A 21,711-nucleotide genomic window follows, 5' to 3' on the forward strand; every position below is an offset into this window, starting at 1 on the left:
AGGTTTGGCCAAAGCAACACTGTGTTTGAGCTCAGGATGCCGCCAAAACACCCTTGGCCTAACATCAATGATAAACTTTTTGGATATATTATCTGATTGGCCATATCTGTTTGACTCTTGGGAGAACAGAGGGGCAGAGTGACCACAGAACATGCTGGAAACGTTATAAACAATGTAAACTGTATTTCATCTGGCCTGGAAACACCTCGGGGTCCCCCTGGAGGAACTAAAAAACATTACTGTGGAGAGACACGCCTGGACTACCTGGACTAGCTGTTTCCACAACAACCCAACCCTAGATAAGGAGCAGTCAATCTATGGATTTATTTCACACTTGATAGCTGCCAAAAACCTAAGTAGCTCGGAGCTAGCTTTCACTAGTTTAAAGTAAAACTACAATTTATGGTTTCCAGTGATACCACAACAGCATGTCACACCAGTTAGAAATGCTTTGAAAGTCTTCAGCCTTGGCTTGGCGGTCACGCTCCAATCCCAACCTCATGAACGCCTGGCCTCTCTGGCCATCTGCCCACTGACTCTGAGACAGCTAGAGGTGATTTTAATGAAGCAGAACAAACTTGCAAAGACAGAGAAAGAGAGAGAAATAGGAAAAGAAGGAAGAGAGAAAATGATTGATTTCTCCTCTCTACTCTGCCTACCTCACTGGTCAATGCCTGAAATATAAAACATATGTGAATGTGGACTGAGAGATGGGGGAAAGAAAAATATAAAGAGGAAGACACATAATGGGGACAGATGTTTGTAGTGAAAATGATTGAAAATGGTTTAAAAGCAGTACAATCAATGAAAAATACAAAAATAGACCAGAGAAAGTGAAGGTATGTGGGATTGTCAAGTCTAGTTGGGGGCTCTGCATGTCGACAGCCCAGTCCTTTTGCATTTATCACATAGGACATTTTGACTCCTTTGACTGAACTGGGCTTTGTTGACTTTACCTCTCGTCCAGTGGGTTAGTGTCAGACACCTCAGAGACACATTGTCACTGTGCTGAACTACTTCATCTACAGTTTATGTTGAATGAGTTTGCCAAAATCATGCATTTCTTATAAATGTCTCTCTCCCCTCCCACTTCAACGAAGTAAATGCATTAAGGTAACATTTTATGGGGCTAATTTCATCGAGAGTGGTAAAAGCGTCCTACATGAGGTCATTTCAATGATTAGAAGTATGTGTTTCATTGCCAAAGAAAGCTAATATTTTACAATGTTAAGTAAAACATCATTACATTACATAAGATTTTCTTTAGCTGACGCTGTTGTCCAACTTACAATAAGTGCATTTAACATTTTTCTTAGGTCGACAAGGTCTGTAGCTCTGATTGAGTCATGAGCTACAGGGGTTCCATCCGCTGGAAGGCCCTTTGGCTGTGCTCTGATCGCCTAATAGCTCCCTGCCAGGTGAACTCTACAGGATATGAACTGTAAGCAGTTAACATGTCTGAATGATATTATTATTGACTGTACTATTTAAGTGCTCAAATAATAATGATCAATAGTTACTCTTGACAATTTCAGAGTAAACGCAATGTGTAGTTAAGGCTCTAGTATTTTGGCTTGTTTTACATCAGAAAAGCAAGTTTGTCTCTGGTGACGACAGCAGGGTGCAAAAAAACAGGCATTAATAGTGTTCGTTAATCATTATTACATTTCAGAATGGTACGTTTTAAATAGATGAACAGTAATATTACATAATAATCTGTAAATAATCTGCATCATAGTTTATTAGTATTTTAAGGAGGGTACATCTTGTTTCAAATCACATTATGTTGTACATTCATTTTTATATGTTTTTTAATAGTATAATATCTTTCAACGTAAAAATGCCCACAGCAATAGCACTAGGTATCCAAAGTGCTTCATTATGCTAGAGTAACGCACAGAGGATGAGGTCAGTGTGGGATGACATTTAACATGTGTGTCTCCCCAGAGGGTCCTGAGGGAATTATTTAAAACACGTAGCATCTCTGATGCACAGGAATAGGCAAACTGCTGGAGAGTGGAGTTCATCCCTTCGTGCTGTCATAAACTCGGCATGCAGTAGACTGGCAGGCTTCCTATAGCTGACGCGATATATATGTCTACACTTATAATTTATCACCCATTCGTGCACCTGGTGTATAAGGTGTGCAAGCGGATGAGTGTGCTTTTTCTTTTAAGTGTGTGAGGGGGTTACACCAGCTTGCGCTTGTATGTTTAAAAGAAGCACTGTTTACCAATCCCATTGTTGCAGCCTAATAAAATGAGCAATGGTGGCATTTCAGTGGGTGCATGGAGCAGAAAAAAGGAACATTGTGTACCTGGGATCCAACCCCATATCCCCCAAAAACTTATTAGAATTTGTTTTTCATATGCCGTACAAAAGTGTTCAAACACATGTTTCATTTTCTTAGACCTCTGACACTAATGTTAAGAGATGCATCTGTAAAACACAACCCAAGAAAGATAAACGAGACAAAGGGACAGAAACTGGGTCAAGCTGTCAGGGCAGTTTGAGCCAAACTGAACAGCTGTAGTGGATATAATGTTCCACATCATCATGAGGAAGCATAAAGACAAACAGAATAATTAATCATCATGAAAAAATAATAGATAAAAAGAAACTGGGTTGAGATGACACTGAACCCAAAGTATTGCAATGTGTAAAAATACAGCGTGCAAACACACGCACATATACACATACACACAAACACACACACACACACAAACAGACATACAAATACCTCTCTTTTGCTGAAAGTCTGATTTCACTGACGTTGCAACACACTTGTTACACGTGTTCTCATTTGTTCTTTCATTAGCATTTCATCCCTTTCATTCTCTCACTCTCTCAAGTACACACACCACCACACACACACACACACACACACTACAACTGAACTTGGCTAAGAGTTGTAAGCTGTTACGTAACAGATATCACCTGATCCCACATGTCAAATCGGCACATGGGCTGTTGTAGTTCGCTGCAGGGTAACTTGCGGCTGACCTTCATATTTATGTAGGGTATCTGTTACTCCTGCTCCCTCAAACACATTGACTCACATTGAATACCTTTATATTTAATACAATACTTATTTGCACTATATCTATATTCCTAAAATATTAGTCGAAACTTTTTTTTAATAAATTAAGAAGTAGTAATCTTTATATATATACAAAGATTGCTACTTACTATTGATACTGTATTCATCAATACAATATATATATGAATAAATTACCCTTATATCGCTATCACCCTGAACTTTCCGCCCTATCCTGTCAATTTTTTTTTGAATTTTAATGAGACCCAGAATGGGCTGTATTAAGTTATTCTTCACACTAGTCACTAATGATGAATGGGGCAGCTTTTCTTTGGTGAAGTATCTGATGTCAGATGGTATTGACGATGATGCTACTATCCGCTGGTTTTCTAGGTTTGAGTCAGTTAGTCTTGCGCAGAAAATAAGTATTTGCAAAAGTCAGTCCGGAAAAGACCTCCTGACAGCAGTAGTCTGTGACAAACATGTTCTAAATCCCGAGGACGTCGTCATTTTTAAAACTTGAGCAGAGGGGGGTTGTTTAACCAAGCTTTAGGCTCATTAATGCTCTGAAGCCAAATGATCACATGTTGTAGGTTGTTTGACATTCAACGGCTTACCAAATAATTTTATTTACTTTTATTTACTTTTCACGTCCTGAAACCTATCTTCAAATGCATGAAGTCTCACTACCATATTCAGATGTCACAACAGGTTTTTGTATTTGCAGAGTAGGAAAATGCACTTTCCAGTTTCACTTGTCACAGCATGCACATGGCTTCCAAAGACCGCAATTGGAAAAATTTTATTTTGTCCGGTGCAAGCAGCCCACTAGACGCAACAAGGTTCTCCTTCACAAATTCTCTCTCTGAATGATGTTTCAGCGTCTTAGCTATTGGCTCACTCACCACAAAACTTGCCTGTAAAACATTGTCCCTGTCAGAATGTGGTCTTGTGAAAGCTGCCTGTTGGGCACCCAATGTCCGCCCAAGAGCAGTTACGTTTTCCAGCCCATTTGTCCTTGAAACTCATCCAGTCTGGCTCCATGCTTCCAGCTGTTATGACCCTCGAGATTGGCCTCTTTCATCACTGTAGGTATGTTCAAAAAAACAATAATAGTTTTTTTTGCAAGTTCAATATATATGTCCTTTGTTGTTCTTTGCCATGATGCTTGCCAGCGATGATGTGTACACCTGACCATGATTTGGACATGCACACAGCTGGAACGGACTGTCTTGAAGGACATATTTGTGTACTTATTAACTATGTAATGTAATCCTCATTAATCACACAAACATCAAATTATTATTGTCAGGAGATGTATTTGTTGTTTTTTTGTCTTTAAGAATGTGCCCCGCTGGCCAGATTAAACGTTCTCATGGGCTATATATCCCCCAGAGGGCGGACATTCCCCTAAACTGTACTACACGTATATCACAATATCCACAAATTATTTCTCAAGTTTCCAGTTGTCTGTACATCTATGGCTACAGCACAGTGAAGAAATGCTAGTATAGTTAATGCTGTATGGCAATCCATGCTAGCCTTATTAGCCATATTGTAAAAAGCTTTAAGATGAAAACATAGGGATTCAGTAAAGCTCACATCTTACTCACTTACTCTAAGAAAACGTTGTATAAGAACTTTACATATTCATCTTTTGATAAAAATATCTATTTTAGGGTTTAACATTGGAAAGGAACACTCCCCTCCTTCTTAAGTTAAATGGTTTGTCATCGTGGTTTATGATTGCAAATTTCCAGGTGCTAGCTAAGGATTGACATAGTAAATCTGTTCCCTAACTTATTCTGCCAAGAACAATAAATATAATATGCCTGTTCCACACATGTAATTGGAAGGAGGTGAAGACAATTAAGGTTTCAAAGGTTAATTCAGAACTTGTTCGCTGAAAATCCTGATCTCGGAAATAGCTGCGAGTCAACCTCAAGTTCACGTTGTTTTTCCTTGCCAGAGATTCATGGCTTGCTTTGTAAACACACATTCACAAAAAGAGCTACAATTACCCTTATGTGTATCTCTAGTGACTGTCTCACTTTTTCTGTGTATACCTGTAAAACAGTAACATCTACCCAGTTCTCAATCAGGTTCTTAATTGATCTGTGGAAGATAACCGTCCTACTTTTGATAAATGGACTCAAACAAATTAATATGTGAATAAACATGCGCAATGTTAACCTTTCTGGGTATTATTATTATTATTTTTTTTTACCTTTAACTCATCATTGTGTGCTGTGCCAACATTCATACATTAAGCTACCAGTATTTTATCAGACTGTGATTTAATCCTGCCGTTGCATGTTCTTGCATGCTCAGTCTGGCAGTTACATCCATGGTGTGCAGTTTAGGTCCAGATGTGCTGAATTAAATACTCCTGCTTCATCCCAGAATGTCTCTGAGCCTGCACCGGCTCATAAATTAACATGATCTATATCCAAAACAGACTCTGCAAAAGAGAGACACAGCTTGCTCTTGCTCTTTGCTGCTACCTCTTTCTTGGCCGCTACATCTCGGCTTTTACAAAATGACTCAGCAAACACCCTTACAGACAGAAAACAGTCAGGACCATTTTTTTTTAATGTTGTAAGGAAGGGGGAGGAAGTAGTGAGCAGGAAAAGAGGCTGGATGAAAGGAGAGCAGAAAATGGGGCTGTAATTTCCATGCAAATTTACCATGTGGTACAAATCTTACACTGAAATTCCTCACATTTTCCAGCTTCATCTTCCCTCGGCAAACTACGGGAAACGGTTTGTTTTGTACTTCTTGCTGAGCTACATCCGGATTAAAAGCACAAGGACAATGTATCTGATTGAGTTAGGCTACTGTTCAAAGCAGCTTTTGAAGCCTGTTTAAATGTCAAATAGAACTGAATGTTTTGGTTGTGTGACCCTAAGGCCAGGGAGAGCGCTCCCTGAGTTACGTTTCTGTGGCGGACACAGAACATCTTGGTTTTCGTTTTGTTGCCGATGACATGTGTATCTCACACTTCGTTGCAGCAACTCGTTACTGACAGATTCTGCGTTTTGAGTATTTTTATGTTGGATGAACAGACAGAGAAAATATCTTATGTTAGTCATGTTGAAATCATATTAACTTAACTTTTAGCACTGCTGATCACCAGTAGACCAATAGAAAGAGGAGTATTGACGTGTGAAAACACGTGTGAGCCGCCTATGTTCAGCGAGTTATCCATCATGAACATGCAGCACAGACTACATTGTGGGTGGAAGAAAACTTTTCCATACCAGTGAACCGGAACTGTTACCAAAATGTTACAGGCAGTGAAATCAGAAATACAGTATGAGCTGACTGACACTATGCTCCGGTAATAGATGGTTTTGTACTCGATAGATAGAAGATACATAGGGTGTATTACCTGCTTGTAAAATTGTAGTTCTAAATCTGAAATATACTAAAATAGTAGAATTGTATCTTCAAGACTTTAATATCATGTTGTCAGTAGCAGAATTGACGTCAATACTGGCTTTGACTGCACATTCAGGGCTGTGCTTATACATCATATCAATGTAGTAGCAGTATTGTCCTGACATAATGATCAAGTTCAAAATTATAAATTTTACAATTAGTGTTGTGACCTATGACGTCCTTCCCTCACCCAAAAATCTACAGCAGTGGCTACACGAAGATCCATCCTGCCCACTTTGCTCAGGTCCAGCTACCCTCAGGCACCTCCTCACTGGTTGCAGAATAAGTCTCTCCAAAGGTAGGTTAACTAGGTACTCAAATGCCTTGCAGCAACTATATTAACATAGAGAACTGTTATGCCTTGCTATCCAACACATACGTCCCTAACATCCGCTGGTGGTCACTGGTGGTAGGCATTCATTTGTAAGGTAGAACATACAAAGGATATTCTCCATCTTGTCCTATGTTCTAAAATTTAAAAATTATTAGGTGTCTGATCTACTCAGTGGCAAAAAAGTTAGTCTTTCCAAAATTATAGAGAAATCACCCAAAATGATAGATGTTAGCATCATATATCAAGCTATTTCAGGTTGTTTTAGATTTAGCAGAATAACATAATTAGACTATGCTCTGTAAAACAAAAAGAGGAGGATGAATGGAGTATTCTATTAGACACTTGTGTAAAAATCGAAATCTGAAATTATGTCATCCTGTTCATCTCATCAAAGAACTAAAACAATAACATTGACTTTTTGTAACTTTAATTATTCCAGATTTAACATGACCTGAATCTTACATTACTTCACTCACAAAATCATTGACTTGTTCTAAAGGATACAAGGGCGGCAACACATCTTTGCTTTAAATGGTTTTATTGTAAATGTATTTTACATAGTAGAACAAAAGCAAAAATATAACATTTCTTTAGCAACTATTTTTGTGCAGTGTTTACAGGACATAATTTAAAATGACTCATGATTCATGATACAAAATGCTACACTGCTGTGTTGACCTGTTTTAAATCATTCCAGTCAAGAAACCATTAGATAAAATGTTGATTCATGGATTCAGCATGAAATCTTTCACGAGTCTTTTTAACAATATGTCGTGTAAACACTCGACAGAACTTAAGTTGCTAAAATCTCTCACTATATATTTGAATTATCATGTTATGTACACTTTCTTTACATATTTTTTAAAAATCTTTCATAATCGCAGAAATCACTAGAAGAATATTTCTGTTCTCTTTTCAGATGCATATACATTATTTACATACATTCATGGGCTCACATATGGCTCCCATTCAGAAAAGTGTTTCTTCTGATCGTGTGGAAGGAATGCCTGCCAGAGTTAATACACTTCCTCCACACAGCGTCACGTGCTGCAGACCCAACAACACTCAAAAAGGTTATAGGTTTTGGCACATCAAATATTTCCAGGAACATTTCTTTTTCACATCCCTTCCTCGAACCATTTCAATACTGACTGACGCCAACCGATCCTGGTGGCACAGTGAACCATCTCGGTGCAGCAGTTCGTGTCCCTTCAGTCACTCGTTTGGTTTAATTCAGCTGAGATGCAGATACATAGACACGTAATAGCACAACAATAAGCAAAACACTCACGGTTCCCTTACAGTACAGGACAAAGGCAAGAGATTTGATTTACTTGACAACAACAATTTTCAGTTTTCTATTAACCTTTGAGAAAATTGCAATAAGTCACAGAAGGTAAGAGCAAAGACAATTAACGAAGGGAACCTTTACATTTGTCCTTTTTGGAAAGAAATAGGAGGGGAGGGGGGAACCTGATATTTGTTAGAGAACAGGCTTCGGTGGCAGCGAGTTGAGCCGCTGATCCCCTCTGAGAAACAACAGGTGCAAAATATTCCACATATTGGGACCAGTCTGTATCACCTTTGCAAGACAAATAGAAAATCCCTTTCTTTTAAAATGAAACGTTTCATTCATAAGAAATTAAACAATCCTGCATGTTTAATTACAGCCTTTCTCAGTCTAGGGTGACCAGTAGCTTATGGTGGCTTTTGTTAGCTCGTGTGAGCATATGTGTTGACTCATTTGTGCTTCCTTTACATATGAAAATAGATAACGTCCATTTAAAACAATGTCCACATACTTCCATGCATCCTTTACATTGAATCCATTTGAGGGCAGCACTGATTCAGTTGTTTCTGACAACAACAAAGGTGGAGATAGAGGCAGTGGAAAAAAGAGAGGAAAAATTAGACGCATCACTGTACACAGCAGTTTAATATTTCTGACAAACTTCAAATCGTAGATCAAGCATAAAAACTACTATAAAAATGTTGCAATTTTTTTATTTCTATGCATCTCTCTCTCTTGAACTATTGGGGACACTTTCCCTATGATGTTTAAGTGGTACTGCACCGCTACATCCCAATCAGTGAGCTTTCAGACAGCGTGCACTCAAATGGACAAAGTTCACTCAGGAAACAGAGAGAAGACTCTGCGCACAACCACATTTAACGCTGAGCCTTTAGTTTTGGTTTAATGCTTGTATTTAGTGGTGGTGGGGTGATTTGTCATTTGATATTTTAATGAAAGACGTCTGGTCTCAACAAATGGTCAACAAGTTCAAGATAAATTCATTTAAATAGAATAAGAAAATGTTTAATTTCATTTAATATGAAAAATGTATGACATTTTTCTGTGTGAAGAAGGGGAGAAACTAGATTTGATTCCTACTGACACCGTACTTTCCCTTTGTCTTTTAGCTGAATTAACCATGTAGCATTATTTTACATATTTTTAACAACAGTGAACAAGGCGAAATAAAGTAATGGCTACATGATTTGTCTTTACCTAACAGAAGAAAACTAGAACATAAAGGTTGTGATTTATCATGAGTTGAAAACAGAGACGCGGACGTGCTTCTATAAATACTTGTTTTCGACCTTGGCTTGGAATATTTTGCAGATAATCATGGGATGTAGCTGCAAACCTCACTCTGTTTGATCCCCCAAAAAAGGGCCATAAAAATGACAACTATTCTGATAGACGGTCGTGTTTAACTAAATGAGAACCAAAAAAAAACATTGCTGTATGTTAGTGAAGTCAGACCACAACACAACTACTCTAAATACTGAAAATACTCACTCACCAGTGCAAATTAGACATTAAAATGATCTTTGTTGGTGGGAGCAGTAATTCAACATGAGCTTTGTTCTTGTGTACTAACAACACTGTTGTTTTCCTGTAACGAGACTCAAAGGCTACAAAGACACAGAATGAAAGATGAAGGAATGTCGAGGCGTCATTTAGTCTGCCAACTATCGAGAAAGAAACCGCCTCATAGATCACAATGCGTCTTGATAGGTTCTTATTGCTGGTGAGGCATTAAAGTTTAAACCAGACTTTTTAACTAATATTACTTTAAAACAACGGTTGGCTCCAGAAAAGGGAAAAACTGAGGGTTTAAATAGTAGCACACTCCCCCGTCTCACAACCTTTACCGATATAAGGCTTAAGGCTCGAGCATCAGTAATCACACACACTTCAGAGTGTCAAATTCCTCTGAATGGCAGTTTTCTTCAAATTGGATTAACTACAGGATTCGAGTGAGACAAATAAATGTTGTATATACAAGAAGCTTATTCCACCTGTGAGGGTGTTAGGTCAAGTAACAGTTTTCTGCTTTAGTTTAGGTTTTACAGTCTTTTCCTCACCACCCAATAAATTATCACAGTACCATGAATGTACGTCACACGCACATATTCGAACATAAACACACATGAGCTTTAAGAGTCCAGCACAGACTTCTTTAAAGGGCGTTTGGACTTTCACCTCCTCCTCTGTCTCTCCCCTCTCTTGCTCTCTCTCTCACGCACACACACAAACACACACACACACACACACGCCACCTGCCCCCTGCTTTGCGTCAGTCTTTTTGAGTGGGTCAGGGGGGTCAGTTTGCAGAGCGTCCTGTCCTACTGCTTCGTGGAAAGCGGTGGACTTTGAGGTGTTTCGACAGGTGATCGCTGCGGGCAAACTTCTTCTCGCACACGATGCACTGGTACGGTTTCACCCCCGAATGGGAGCGCCGGTGTCGGGACAGCTCGTCGGACCGGGAGAACCTGTCAGGAGGAAACCCAGGGGCTTTAATTAATGACTTACTACTCAGTACTGGTGTTATATTGCATAATCACAGTTAGCGAAGCAAATCAGTGATATTTCACAAAGGAAAATACATTTTCAGTTTCAAATCATCCACTTCTGAGCATTAATGCACCAATCAGTATTTTTGCGGTGTTTCCTATATTTGAACAAAATATTATATTCGATGCTCAACCTGCAAACTGACATGGAAGCCATGTCAAGCTGTTTTATATGAGGGTAATTGGAGAGGTGTACGTGTTTTGCCCTTTGTCTCTGTGAAGTTAAAGCGGCGTCCCGTATTTAGCTCCACACATAGGCACCGCAAATCTGAGCCCGGTCTATTCCTGGCCTGCTCTGCTCTGGGTCTCTATGGGCTGTGTCCAGCTTGGATATCATGACCGTGAAGGGTTAAGTAGATGATAAACCACAGGGCCTATTGTATGTGTACGTGTTTGCACACGTGTCTTTGTGTATATCTCTGTGAAGCTGTTAAAATCAGATTAATCTGTATCACGGATTGATTTCTGGGCGCATTTCCAGTAGCAGCGGCGGCGGCGGCAGGCTGACGGCATGAAGGAGATAATTCACTGAGATGTGAAGACGTCACTCACAGTTATGTCAAACCATTTCCACTCCAGACACGGATTACACAACTGGCCTATTCATCATTTTAATGGCCTGGTAATAAAAGGAAGATAACCGACACGGCTTATACAGATAAGCTGTGGAATGTAAAAGGCCAAGAACAAAATACAAACACTAAGTCCTTCATTCAGACTCATCTGCTTCTAGAGTTGACGCACATTTGGCTGCTAAATGTGTGCTGTTCTGACATTAGCTCTTAAGGGTATGCGCAGGGAAACTGACCAAAACATTACAGGGTTCGCCACAAGATGCAAAAAGATGTAAAACTCAGAAACAAAAAGGCCAGACTAGAGTTCACAAAAATGATCCCCAAAAAAGTTCTGCTGACCCTAACAAAAGTCGACATCTGTCAAAATAATGGAAAGAGGAACATGTGGAGATAAACGCAGGAGCAGCTCACGACCCAGAGCCCCCAGCTCATCTGTCTGACATGGGGCTGGTGCTGCTACAGCTCGAGCACGGCGGAAGTGACAGGATGAGTACATCATCAGTCTGTGCTCAGGATCAACCAGAGCCTGATAAAACAAAATTTGCAACTGTTCAAACACTCGGTGTGGACTGTAGATTACTGCTGTTGACAGGGAGGGCACGGCCACGCACGAATACTTCAGCGGTGAACTTCCATCTTCCGGTCACTTCCAACCTATCAGAGCGAGGAGGCGAATAAAACAATCACTTCGTGTGGCGAGGCAAATCTAAGCTTGGCTTAACGTGCAGTGAACTTCGACCTGAGCGATTCGCTTCACGTTCGTGCATGTGTGACCTGCTGTCGTGCACTGGTAAAAGGACTGCTGCCTCAAGGATGCTGCACTGCTCCAGTCTCTGTAAACACATTTTCTACATAGAAGCTGTTCCTAAGTCCAATCATTTGCTCTGCCGAGAAGGTGATCGGCTGCAAACCCGCCTTCCCTCCGGGACCTGTACTCCTCCTGGAGTCTGAAGCGTGCAGATAAGATTGTGGCCGTCCCCTCTCACCCCGGACACAAACTCTTTAGCTGCTTCCAGACATGCAATGAACTCTGGAGATCCTCCGTCTTTAGACACAAATGTCCGGGTGAGAGCCTCCGGAGTTACTGCCTATAGAGAATTTGGTGTTGTAACTGCGTCTGATCAGAGAACCCCTGGCTGCATTGTGAATGTGTGAAAGGAAAACTGCAGGGAAGTAGATTTATTGTATTTGTAAACCTACTTGGCAACAAAACCTAATGGTGATATGGTTCAGTGCATTTTAACACTTCTCCACATCTACTACAGGTGACAAAACAAGTGTGAGTTGCCTTTTAATCAAACCTTAATTAAGGGATTGTAGAAACACCAAGAGGCACGGTATTATTAGAAGATGAGTCAGAGACCGCATCAGTCTCTTTATGTTGGATTTTATGTGACAGCACATTTGTTCCTCTAGGTAATCACACTGTGAGGCTGTATCTGCTTCAAGCTGCAGCATGATACATGCGATGTGCATGGCTATTCTTATGACCCAAACTGGGCCTGAGCCCAACTACAACATAATGTACCGGAGAGGATCTTTCAACAGAAACGTATTAAAATATGCAACCTGGGTTATGTTCTTCCAATCCACCTATTACCGGAGAAGTTCGATCCTGTGCCAGTTCTCGTTAACAGCCTCGCCATCAGCCTCCCTAAACTCGCTACAGCTCACCCCCCCGTTTCTCTTTACCTCCCACTCCTCTTCCAACTTCTGTGACTTCCCTCTGCTCTGTTCTAGCGAGGCCGGTGGAGGAGGTCACTAAGTTCATTACTTGGAGGGTGGAGGACGCTTGTGTTGATCACACGAGTGTGTGTGTGTTTTTCACATGAGGACTGTTGGTTTTTGCACATAAAGTCCTCCAGGCGGTTTGGCGTGGCTACGGCTCTACACACGAGTGTGGGGCCTGTGGGAAACACATATGCAGGTTTTGTTCTAGCTTGTCCCTACAGTCTGCTCGGCAGCCAACGGAGAACTGGGAAAACAGCCTGGAAGGTGGGGCAACAGGGTGGTTGCACACCTGGAAAATTACAGTAACAGAGATTTATTTTTCCTGTCAGCTCAAAGCTCTTTGTGTCACCTGTCACTGTGTTTATAAAGGACTCAATTTCAACTGTGTATGCATTCACAGAAAGATCACATTAATGCATGTCTGCACTAATCCGTGACAGAAGTTTGCCTCATGCATGCAAAGCTACATGCAGCATAAATACATATTTGACTGGTTCCCCTTTTTTTTTTTTTTTACTAGAGGAACCAGATTCTTTCTAGCTCCACAGAGGCTGTTTTCTTTATTCTCTCAATTTCACTGACCTTCCTGAAGAGGTCAGAAATCGAGAGGATGCTGATTTCCCTGATGGCTCAATAATACAGTTTAAATATTGCACAGGTAAATGGTCCCTTTTACTCTCTCTCTTTCTCTCTCTCTCTCTCTCTTTCTCTCTCTGTCAGTGTCAGTAGCTAAAGGTAAATCAAACTGTGGCAGCTCTGTCACCACTTAAAAACACTGTTTTGTTAAAATGAATATATCAGCTGACAAGTACAACAAGCCACTGCCCTGACGACAGACGTCGGGTGTTTTTACAGTAAACTGTTTGTGTTTGAGCCCTGTCGTCCCATACAAACCCCCATGCAGGTCTAACATACTGCATGCTTGTGTGTGTGTGTGTGTGTGTGTGTGTGTGTGTGTGTGTGTGTGTGTGTGTGTGTGTGTGTGTGTGTGTGTGTGTGTGTGTGTGTGTGTGTGTGTGTGTGTGTGACTTACTTTAAGTGTTTACATGTGGCTTTGTCTGTGTCTGTACATCATCCGACCATCACCAGAAAAAATACAGTTAGAGAAAAAGAAAGGGGTAAAGGCAGAAAATGCTTTAAAGAAAAGGCCGGAAAACGGGTTGGCGTCGAAGGAGATATAACTTTCACTGAGTTATGTGTTGAGTAGAATTCCAGCCAATGAAATACGCTCCTCATGACTTCAGAGGAGCCAACACATGCATCTAAGGTTACCGAGGGTGAGGGGTGCTCAGCTCACCTCCCTTTCCTGGCCCAGAGGGAGAGGAACAAGGAAAGGGCAACTTTATATGTACTTTACTGCTGCTCTCATGTAAAGATTATAGAGGTGCAGCTTTGAGAGGAGTTGGAGTATTATGTTTCAAGGTCAGCTGAAGAAAATGCACTGCCCTCTGTGCGTTTCTTCATAAAAGACTAATGCAACCATTTCAAAGGTGCAAATATACATCATTATTATTAGCATAAAACAAATCTGTCTTCCTGAAATACCGGAAATACGCTTTTGTAATGTTTTTTTTTGTAATGACAGTAGGAATGCAGTGGGTGTGTGAAAGAACAGACAAATCTGAGGTATAGTTTCCCATAAATATAGTATGGTTAAGATATAGAGGCCTAAGAACCTACATTGGGTACTTTCTAATCTAGCGTTGACGGATCTAAAGACAAATCATCATGTGCACTGCAAGAGACTTGCGTGGCACAAACATGAACTACTGTTGACTACGACTGAATGTATTGACTCATGAAAGCAGTTTGTGAAAACACAGCAGCGGATATAGACAGGGGATCAGGTAACAGTTTTTTTCCTCAGTTGATATCTAATAGTGGCCATGACGATACAGCTACTACTGGAGTGTGTATTGCATTTCATCGTTTAGATATTTTCATGGGTAAAGCTAAATGACATCTGCGATCAGCAAGATATATTTTTTTCATCTCAGATTTATGGATCCACATGTCAGCTAAAATAACACAGATACTCTGCATTCAAATGATACTGCATCCTCAGTGACAGGATTCCTGAAGATAGAGAATATCTGACAAGCGTAGCTCTGGTGCTGAATATGGTCATTTCAGACTTTTACCATTGAATAAATAAAAGACACATATAAAATCAGACACAGCTCTCCACAGTTTGCTGGAAGATGCAGCTTCCTATTAATTCACATTCATACTGTATACAGTGATTCATTTTAATCAGTATATTTTTCTACAATTTGTGACTCCCAAGAGTTCAAGGATTTCCAGTAAAAATATTTTAAAGATGCAATGAGCTCATTTAAATTTCCCTTTTTGCTGCCTCACTGAGAGACTAATAAGATGATTGAGACTCGTCACATGTCTGTGAAGTCAGGAGTCAGTTAGCTTAGCTTAGCATAAAGACACAAGGTGAAAACAGCAAGCCCTGGCTCTGTCCAAAGTTTTAAAATCTACCCACCACCACCTCCTCTAAACCTCACTTTTAAACACATTATATTGTATTTGTTGAAGCAGCGCACAAACAAAAAGAGTAAAACGAGAGTTGTGTTTCTTTAACATTGAGTTAGGAGCTTTAACACTTCCTGGGCAAGGAGCACCAGAGCGCAGTGACTTGGAATCGATATTTTCCCAGATTCACTGCAGGATAGTGTATTAAAGTATTTCCAGACATGTGGAACTATTCCTTAAAGTTCCATGCAAGTGTAGTATACACTATACACTATAATAGTGTATGTTGCTCTCAGGAAGTACCCTGATCACTGACCTACCTGACCACTACTACCTGAACTTAACATGTTTCTAACTTCACATTTAAATCAATCCTTACCATGATTAAACCTTGACCGCTTGCCCTGCCTTAACCCTGCCTCTGTGTGGACACAAACTATAGCTCCCTTGGGCAATACCTGCATGCATAGAGGTGTAATCCATTGACCAACATGATAAAAGTTGGCATTTTTGATAGAACAGTTCAAATTAAGGTTTTTCTTACGTGGATGACGGTAAATATAACAGAAGACAAAAAAGCAGCTTGAGTTAGTTTGTTAGTGTTAGTCTTTTAAAATGTGTCACGGAACAAAAATGAATTCTGGGTGCTCTGAAGTGAAAACTTATAACTGGATTCTGCACTAATCCAGTGTATCTCTACTGTGGCTGCAGACAGTGAGCAAACAAGTGGAATAACTAACAGGGTACAAAGTCTGAAAGCAACTTCAAAAGGAGCTCTATCTAATCTACAACTTTACCATGGTACGAAAACACAAAGATAATGGGACACACAGCCGGTGTGTATGAGAGAGCAAGTTCTAACCATCTCAACTGGACTTAAATATTACTTCCCTGAAGATGGGCTGTTACCTTTCCTCTATGAACTAAACTAGGCCTTGTGAATCCTTTATTGTATATGCCCTAATGAATCTGTTCTACTCTTCTGCTAAACAACATTATCAAATCAAACTGGTGCCAATCAAAGGCACTCACTGTGAATGAAGTTAAAGACTTGGAACCAGTTTCCTTTTGGGTAAAAAGGATGACAACCTTGCGGAATGTTTTAGCCTCAACAAAAAAAGACAACTGCACAGTGTCATTGCAAGATCTTAAATGAAGCACCAGGCTGTTCGAAGCTGCAATGACCCCTCACAATACAAATCATGGTTCTTTATTTGACAAACTAATGTGCAGCACTCTGTATATGACTGTAAAGTCTAGGCACATCTGGGACAGTCAATTATCATCTTCTGTCTGTCTGTAAGTGTGTCCACAGCGGAAGTTGATAACTGTGGTTGCTCTCTTTAATCTCTGAAGTTCACATAAACATATAGAAGAGTTCACGCTGAAGAGGCATTCAATATAATCTCACCACATCCTTTCATCTCCATCCCCTTATCCAAACTTTGAACAGAAAAAAAAAAAGAAATGTAACTACGTTCTAATTTGCGCAAGTCTGAAGAAATGAAGAATGGTCTGATATACTCTAGTTTATTTTTGACTCGTTACTTTAATTTGATCTTAAGTTAGGACACTTTCTCACCTCCATCCACAGCCAGGCCACGTGCAGGCGAAGGGCTTCTCCCCTGTGTGCCTCCTCAGGTGAGCTTTCAGATGGCTGCTTTTGGTGTACATCTTGTTACAGCCAGGAAAAGAACACTTGTGCATTTTAATTAGGTCTGCTACAGCACTCTTCTGGTACCTCTGACCTCCAACAAGGACCCCTGCAGCCGAGCCCCCCAGCCCAGCTTCTCCAAGGCCATTGGGTTTAGCTGCAATGGGCACTGGCGCAATCCGGACAAATTTGGATGAGGTAGCGCTTCCGGTTTTACTCGAGCTACTCATGTTCGTTGGGGAAACAAGCTGAGGCACCAAAGCAAAGGTCTGTCCCTGGATGTTCACCAGGAGCTGCGCAATTTTGATATCCGATGGGGCCTGAGTTGGCTGGGACTGGGTTTTCTGTGGTTGGGTTTGCTGGGTGACGGCATCTGATATGGCACTGGGGTTGGGTTCTTGTTTGATCTGTATGGGCTGGATTTGTAGGATGACTGGCACATTGGAGGCACTGGTATCTTCTGATAAGGAGGGCAATGATTCATGGTCCTCCTGTTTGATCCCATCAACTTGACTACTAGAATAAGTATAACTACTAATGCAAGTAGCATCCACTGTTGATGGTGGGCTGTCCATGTCAGACGCACATGGTGAATGTTTGGTCTTTGTGTCAACAGGAACAGTCTGATCTGAGTTCTGAAACATTGATAGAATTTCTCCCGCTAATGTCCTTGAACGTTTCGCCTCAGCGTCCTCTGATGTTGGTGACATTGCCTCATCACTCCCCTCCTCCTCTTTCTCCATTGCCACCATCATGTTTTCCTCGAGGAACTCCTCAATCTCCTCCAGCGTGGGCTGAAAAAGGAGCGCCGCAGGATCCTGCAGCTCATCAAGGAAGACGGGGAACTCGTAACAGTCCTCCTTGGCCTGCTGCTGGAGGAGACTCAACCGCTGCTCCCTCTTGGACTCCCAAGCCAGGCCCATGGGTAAAAGGGGGGGAGTGAGAGATGAAAAGGAAGAGAGAGGTGGAGAGGAAACATATATGGAGGAAGAAAGAGGGGAATTGAGAGAGCTGCTGTGGCTGGCATTTTGGTTTAATGAGGTGCTAAGGGAGTTCTGTGAGAGCAGGAGGTCCAGCAAGCTTTCCTGACTCTCTCCTCCAGATGAAGAGCTGGAGCTCCCACTGCTTCTGCTGCTCCTGCTATCGGAGCTCGAGCCGAAAGCGTGCCGCGAGGCTGGCGATGAGGACTCTGGGCTGGAGCAGAGGGAGGATCGAGGGCTTGAGGAGTCACTGAGGTCATCCTCTGAGAGACGAGACGAGGAAGAGACCATCAACCCTTGGTAAGGATGGTGGTGGCGATGGTAAATGCATGCATCAGTTACCATGATGCCCGGCGACACGCCACCATTGGCGTGGCGACAGAGGCAGTTGTAGTCAGAGCCTAGAGAGCCAGTGTAATACAGGAAGGTCTCGTCACCAAGCGGCAAGTGATCCACCATTCCTGTTCGGATGGGTGGCAGCTGACTCCGGTCTGCTCTGAAGATCAAGCTGTTCTGCTGGAGATCCACTGAATGCTGATGAAAAAGTCTTTATTTTTCCTGCAAAAGAAATAGTATTGTGTTTATCATTTATTCCAATGAAATAAATTATCTTTAACTGCATTGCAGGAAAAACCACATGATTTTTTTTTTTATTGAATTTAAAGACATATCCACCATCAGGTGGCACCTACTCTGACTGAGATTATATTTATGTATATTTCAATCAAAAGTGATTTTAGATTTTACAGGTTTGTGATCTTCATGACTACACAGTGACACTGGGAGGCTGTCTTAAACTGTGAGATTACTGTTTCTCGAGTCCCTCAAGTTTCTATGAACATGAAAATAAAGGCCCCCTTAGTGTCTTTCAACTACCTGCTGCTTTTGCAAAAGAGCTGCAGCTGATGGCACTTCAAAAGGAAAGTCCACCACGTGTGAAGGAATTTGAAGACTGTGTGTGTCTGTGAGTGTGTGTGTGTGTGTGTGTGTGTGTGCGCGTGTGTGTAGACGGTGCAGCTGCTGGATCAGTCTTCAAGCTGACTATGTGGAATCAGGGCTTCCCACTTCTCCCCACTGAAGATACATGTTTCATGCTGTCATTTAATATGGTCTTCCTATTAAATTCCCTCCTCTAGTCCATATATCAGCTTTATCTGAATGAACAATCAAATACTTTCAGTGATACATAACTCATAGATACATGCAGGACATAGTTATATACTCTCAGAGGTTAGAATAAAGATGCAACCTTAAAACTCCCTGCAGAGCATCAAGAGGCACAGTTAGCACGCAAAGGGTTCAGTCAGTCACTCAGTGGAAGATCAGCAGATTTCACCAGGATGATGACTGAAGGATTTAGTGTCTATTTTTATCCATAAACAATGCACAAACAATGCACCACGTCCACACTGACCTGGATTAGAAACAATGCTTGACGTAATCAAACGGCCTCACATGCAGGGAACAATAAACATGACAATATAATCTCCTTTAAAACCTTAAAAAGGCCACATGTGTTTTGCAAAATAAAGATGACTGAGTGGATGAAAACAAAATGAGTGTGCGCCCTCTTGTGTAAAGTTAGGAAGCAGGTCTTTCCTAAGTGAGGTCCGGGGACCTGAAAAGGACTCCATCTGGTTTTAGAAATATATTCATTCTGTTACCGCTTCAATTAATCAAAGGTTTGTTTAATTCAATATATAATCGGTAACTTTAAAGGTTCATTAAATGTCTGTGTGCTGCTGCTAGACAACTACAGTGAAATACCGATCTAACGCCAACAATCTGATATGGTTTCTAACGTGATAACATCACATGACATGGAGGGTCTGGGATCAGCTGCTGCTGGATTCCTGATGAGAGGAAAATAGTTTGTGTATACTTTGGCTTGACCAGGTGTTAAGTCATTTGCCCTGAAGTAACCCTGAAACACCAGCCGCAAAGCTCTGACAGCAGTGAGATGCGCTCCTGCTCTTCGACAACCGATTACACATGGCCAGCTGTGACATCGGGTCAAATCCCAAAGAATAAAAATGATCAGTATAAGTTTCAGATGAGGTGGATATGAAGTTAGCCCTGCCGCATATATGATATGCGCCCCCGAGGGTATCTTTTTCCAGAGGGACGCAGCGTCGTGTTCAGAGCCCGCCGCGCTGTGCCATGCGTCTCCACAGTGCTCCACAAATACAGACAGAAAACACGCACTCAGGCTACGGTTCGATCACACCACCTTCATCTGCTCTTACCTGTGCATGTGAGGAATCCAAAATCGCGCTCCTCTGCGCACAGTGCTCCTCTCTGGAAAGTAGCTGTCAGTGCGTAACAGTGCGTAATGGCTATAACACCGCCTGACACGGTCTCTTCATAACTATGTCTCCAAACACACACATACACGCGCTCTCCCTCTCTCTCTCACTCACTCTCTCGCTCTCTCTCACTCTCTCTCTCTCTCTAACACACACACGCACACTGTCACTCTCCCTCTCTCCAGAGGACTGGTGGTTCGCTTAAACGTCACATGATCGGAGCTGGGTACATTAAACCAGTCAAATTAGGGGGTCGGCTCATGAAGGCTCGCCTGCTCGGCCCGGCGCCATTGGCTTACGGTGAAGGGAGGCCGGCCTCAGGGTATGGCGTCAATGGAAAGAAGGAGAGAGAGTGTGTCTGTATGTTTTTGTGAAAGAAGGAGGTAGGATGTGTACTACTGAGACCTGATCATAAAGCCACCTTCATATCCCTGTAGCAACAACAGATGACGTGTGGATTGTGTTGACACTCCGTAACATTTTACTATTGAATACCAGTGAATAATATGACCTTTAAGGCTTCCAGTGAGTGTGTCGTTGTGTTGATTGTTGGTTCAACGACTCTCTAATAAATATAATAATCAGCACGGCTTACAGTGCAGTTTCATTCCCTCCATAGGAATGAGTAGTTTCCATTGAATATTACTACAGAAATCTACTTTATTTAATACTTATCGTACCAGTGCAGTGCCTGTTCTAAACCAGTTTCTTTTTAATGTTCTGCTCTCTTGTCCTTTGTTAAAGATTCGGAGGTACCTCAGAATTATTCCTTGTCATTAGTGAGTCATCCTCAAACAGTTTTACTATAAACTGTCACTTTTTATGTTTAATTGTGCTGGATGTTGTGTGCAGAGGTTTTCATAAACAGTCTATGGTGCAGAGTGAAGTAAGAACACTTTGTGTTGATTCTACCTGCTTTATCTGCACTGTTTTTCATTCAATTAAACATTATTTGCTTTATTATTCTTCATGTATGGGGTCCATATGTAAGTTTGAAGGATTTCCTAAACTGTTGTTATTTTGTTATATACTTGATATAAAGCATTGCAGCAAGGCTCTTACTTTCAAGACAAATTGCCAAACAGAATTTTTTTGTATTTTTGAATGTTCTGGCAATTTACAATAGACACACCAAGTGTGGAGCTGATAAGATGGATGGTTCTCAAGATATTTTTTAAATGGTGTCTTTATATTATGGTATTCAATTAGAAATCTAAGAAGATTATATTCCTGAAAAAAACAGAAGAACACAAACATCGACATTTTGCTTTCGTGAGAGACTCTTATACCATTCGAGCACACCGAGCT

The 21,711-nt window shown here is 41.2% G+C and overlaps 1 protein-coding gene and 1 long non-coding RNA gene across 2 annotated transcripts in view; one reads left to right on the forward strand and one right to left on the reverse strand.

The window, feature by feature from the left end:
- Positions 1–6,743: 6,743 nt before the first annotated feature.
- The window catches only part of LOC128442265 (uncharacterized), an 82,744-nt gene continuing 67,776 nt past the window's right edge, over positions 6,744–21,711 (forward strand). Inside the window, exon 1 of the long non-coding RNA XR_008338816.1 lies at positions 6,744–6,776. This is a non-coding gene — a long non-coding RNA (uncharacterized LOC128442265). The remainder of the gene's footprint in view (positions 6,777–21,711) is intronic.
- LOC128442262 (Krueppel-like factor 15) lies at positions 7,334–20,619 on the reverse strand. Its single transcript, XM_053424643.1, has 3 exons — positions 20,344–20,619; positions 17,046–18,655; positions 7,334–10,592 (listed from the first exon to the last, which is right to left on the reverse strand). The coding sequence occupies exons 2-3, from the start codon at positions 18,554–18,556 to the stop codon at positions 10,424–10,426; spliced, it is 1,680 nt and encodes a 559-aa protein (XP_053280618.1). The 5' UTR covers positions 18,557–18,655; positions 20,344–20,619; the 3' UTR covers positions 7,334–10,423.

This window comes from Pleuronectes platessa, chromosome 6 (genome assembly GCF_947347685.1).
Source record: "Pleuronectes platessa chromosome 6, fPlePla1.1, whole genome shotgun sequence".
Taxonomy (NCBI): domain Eukaryota; kingdom Metazoa; phylum Chordata; class Actinopteri; order Pleuronectiformes; family Pleuronectidae; genus Pleuronectes; species Pleuronectes platessa.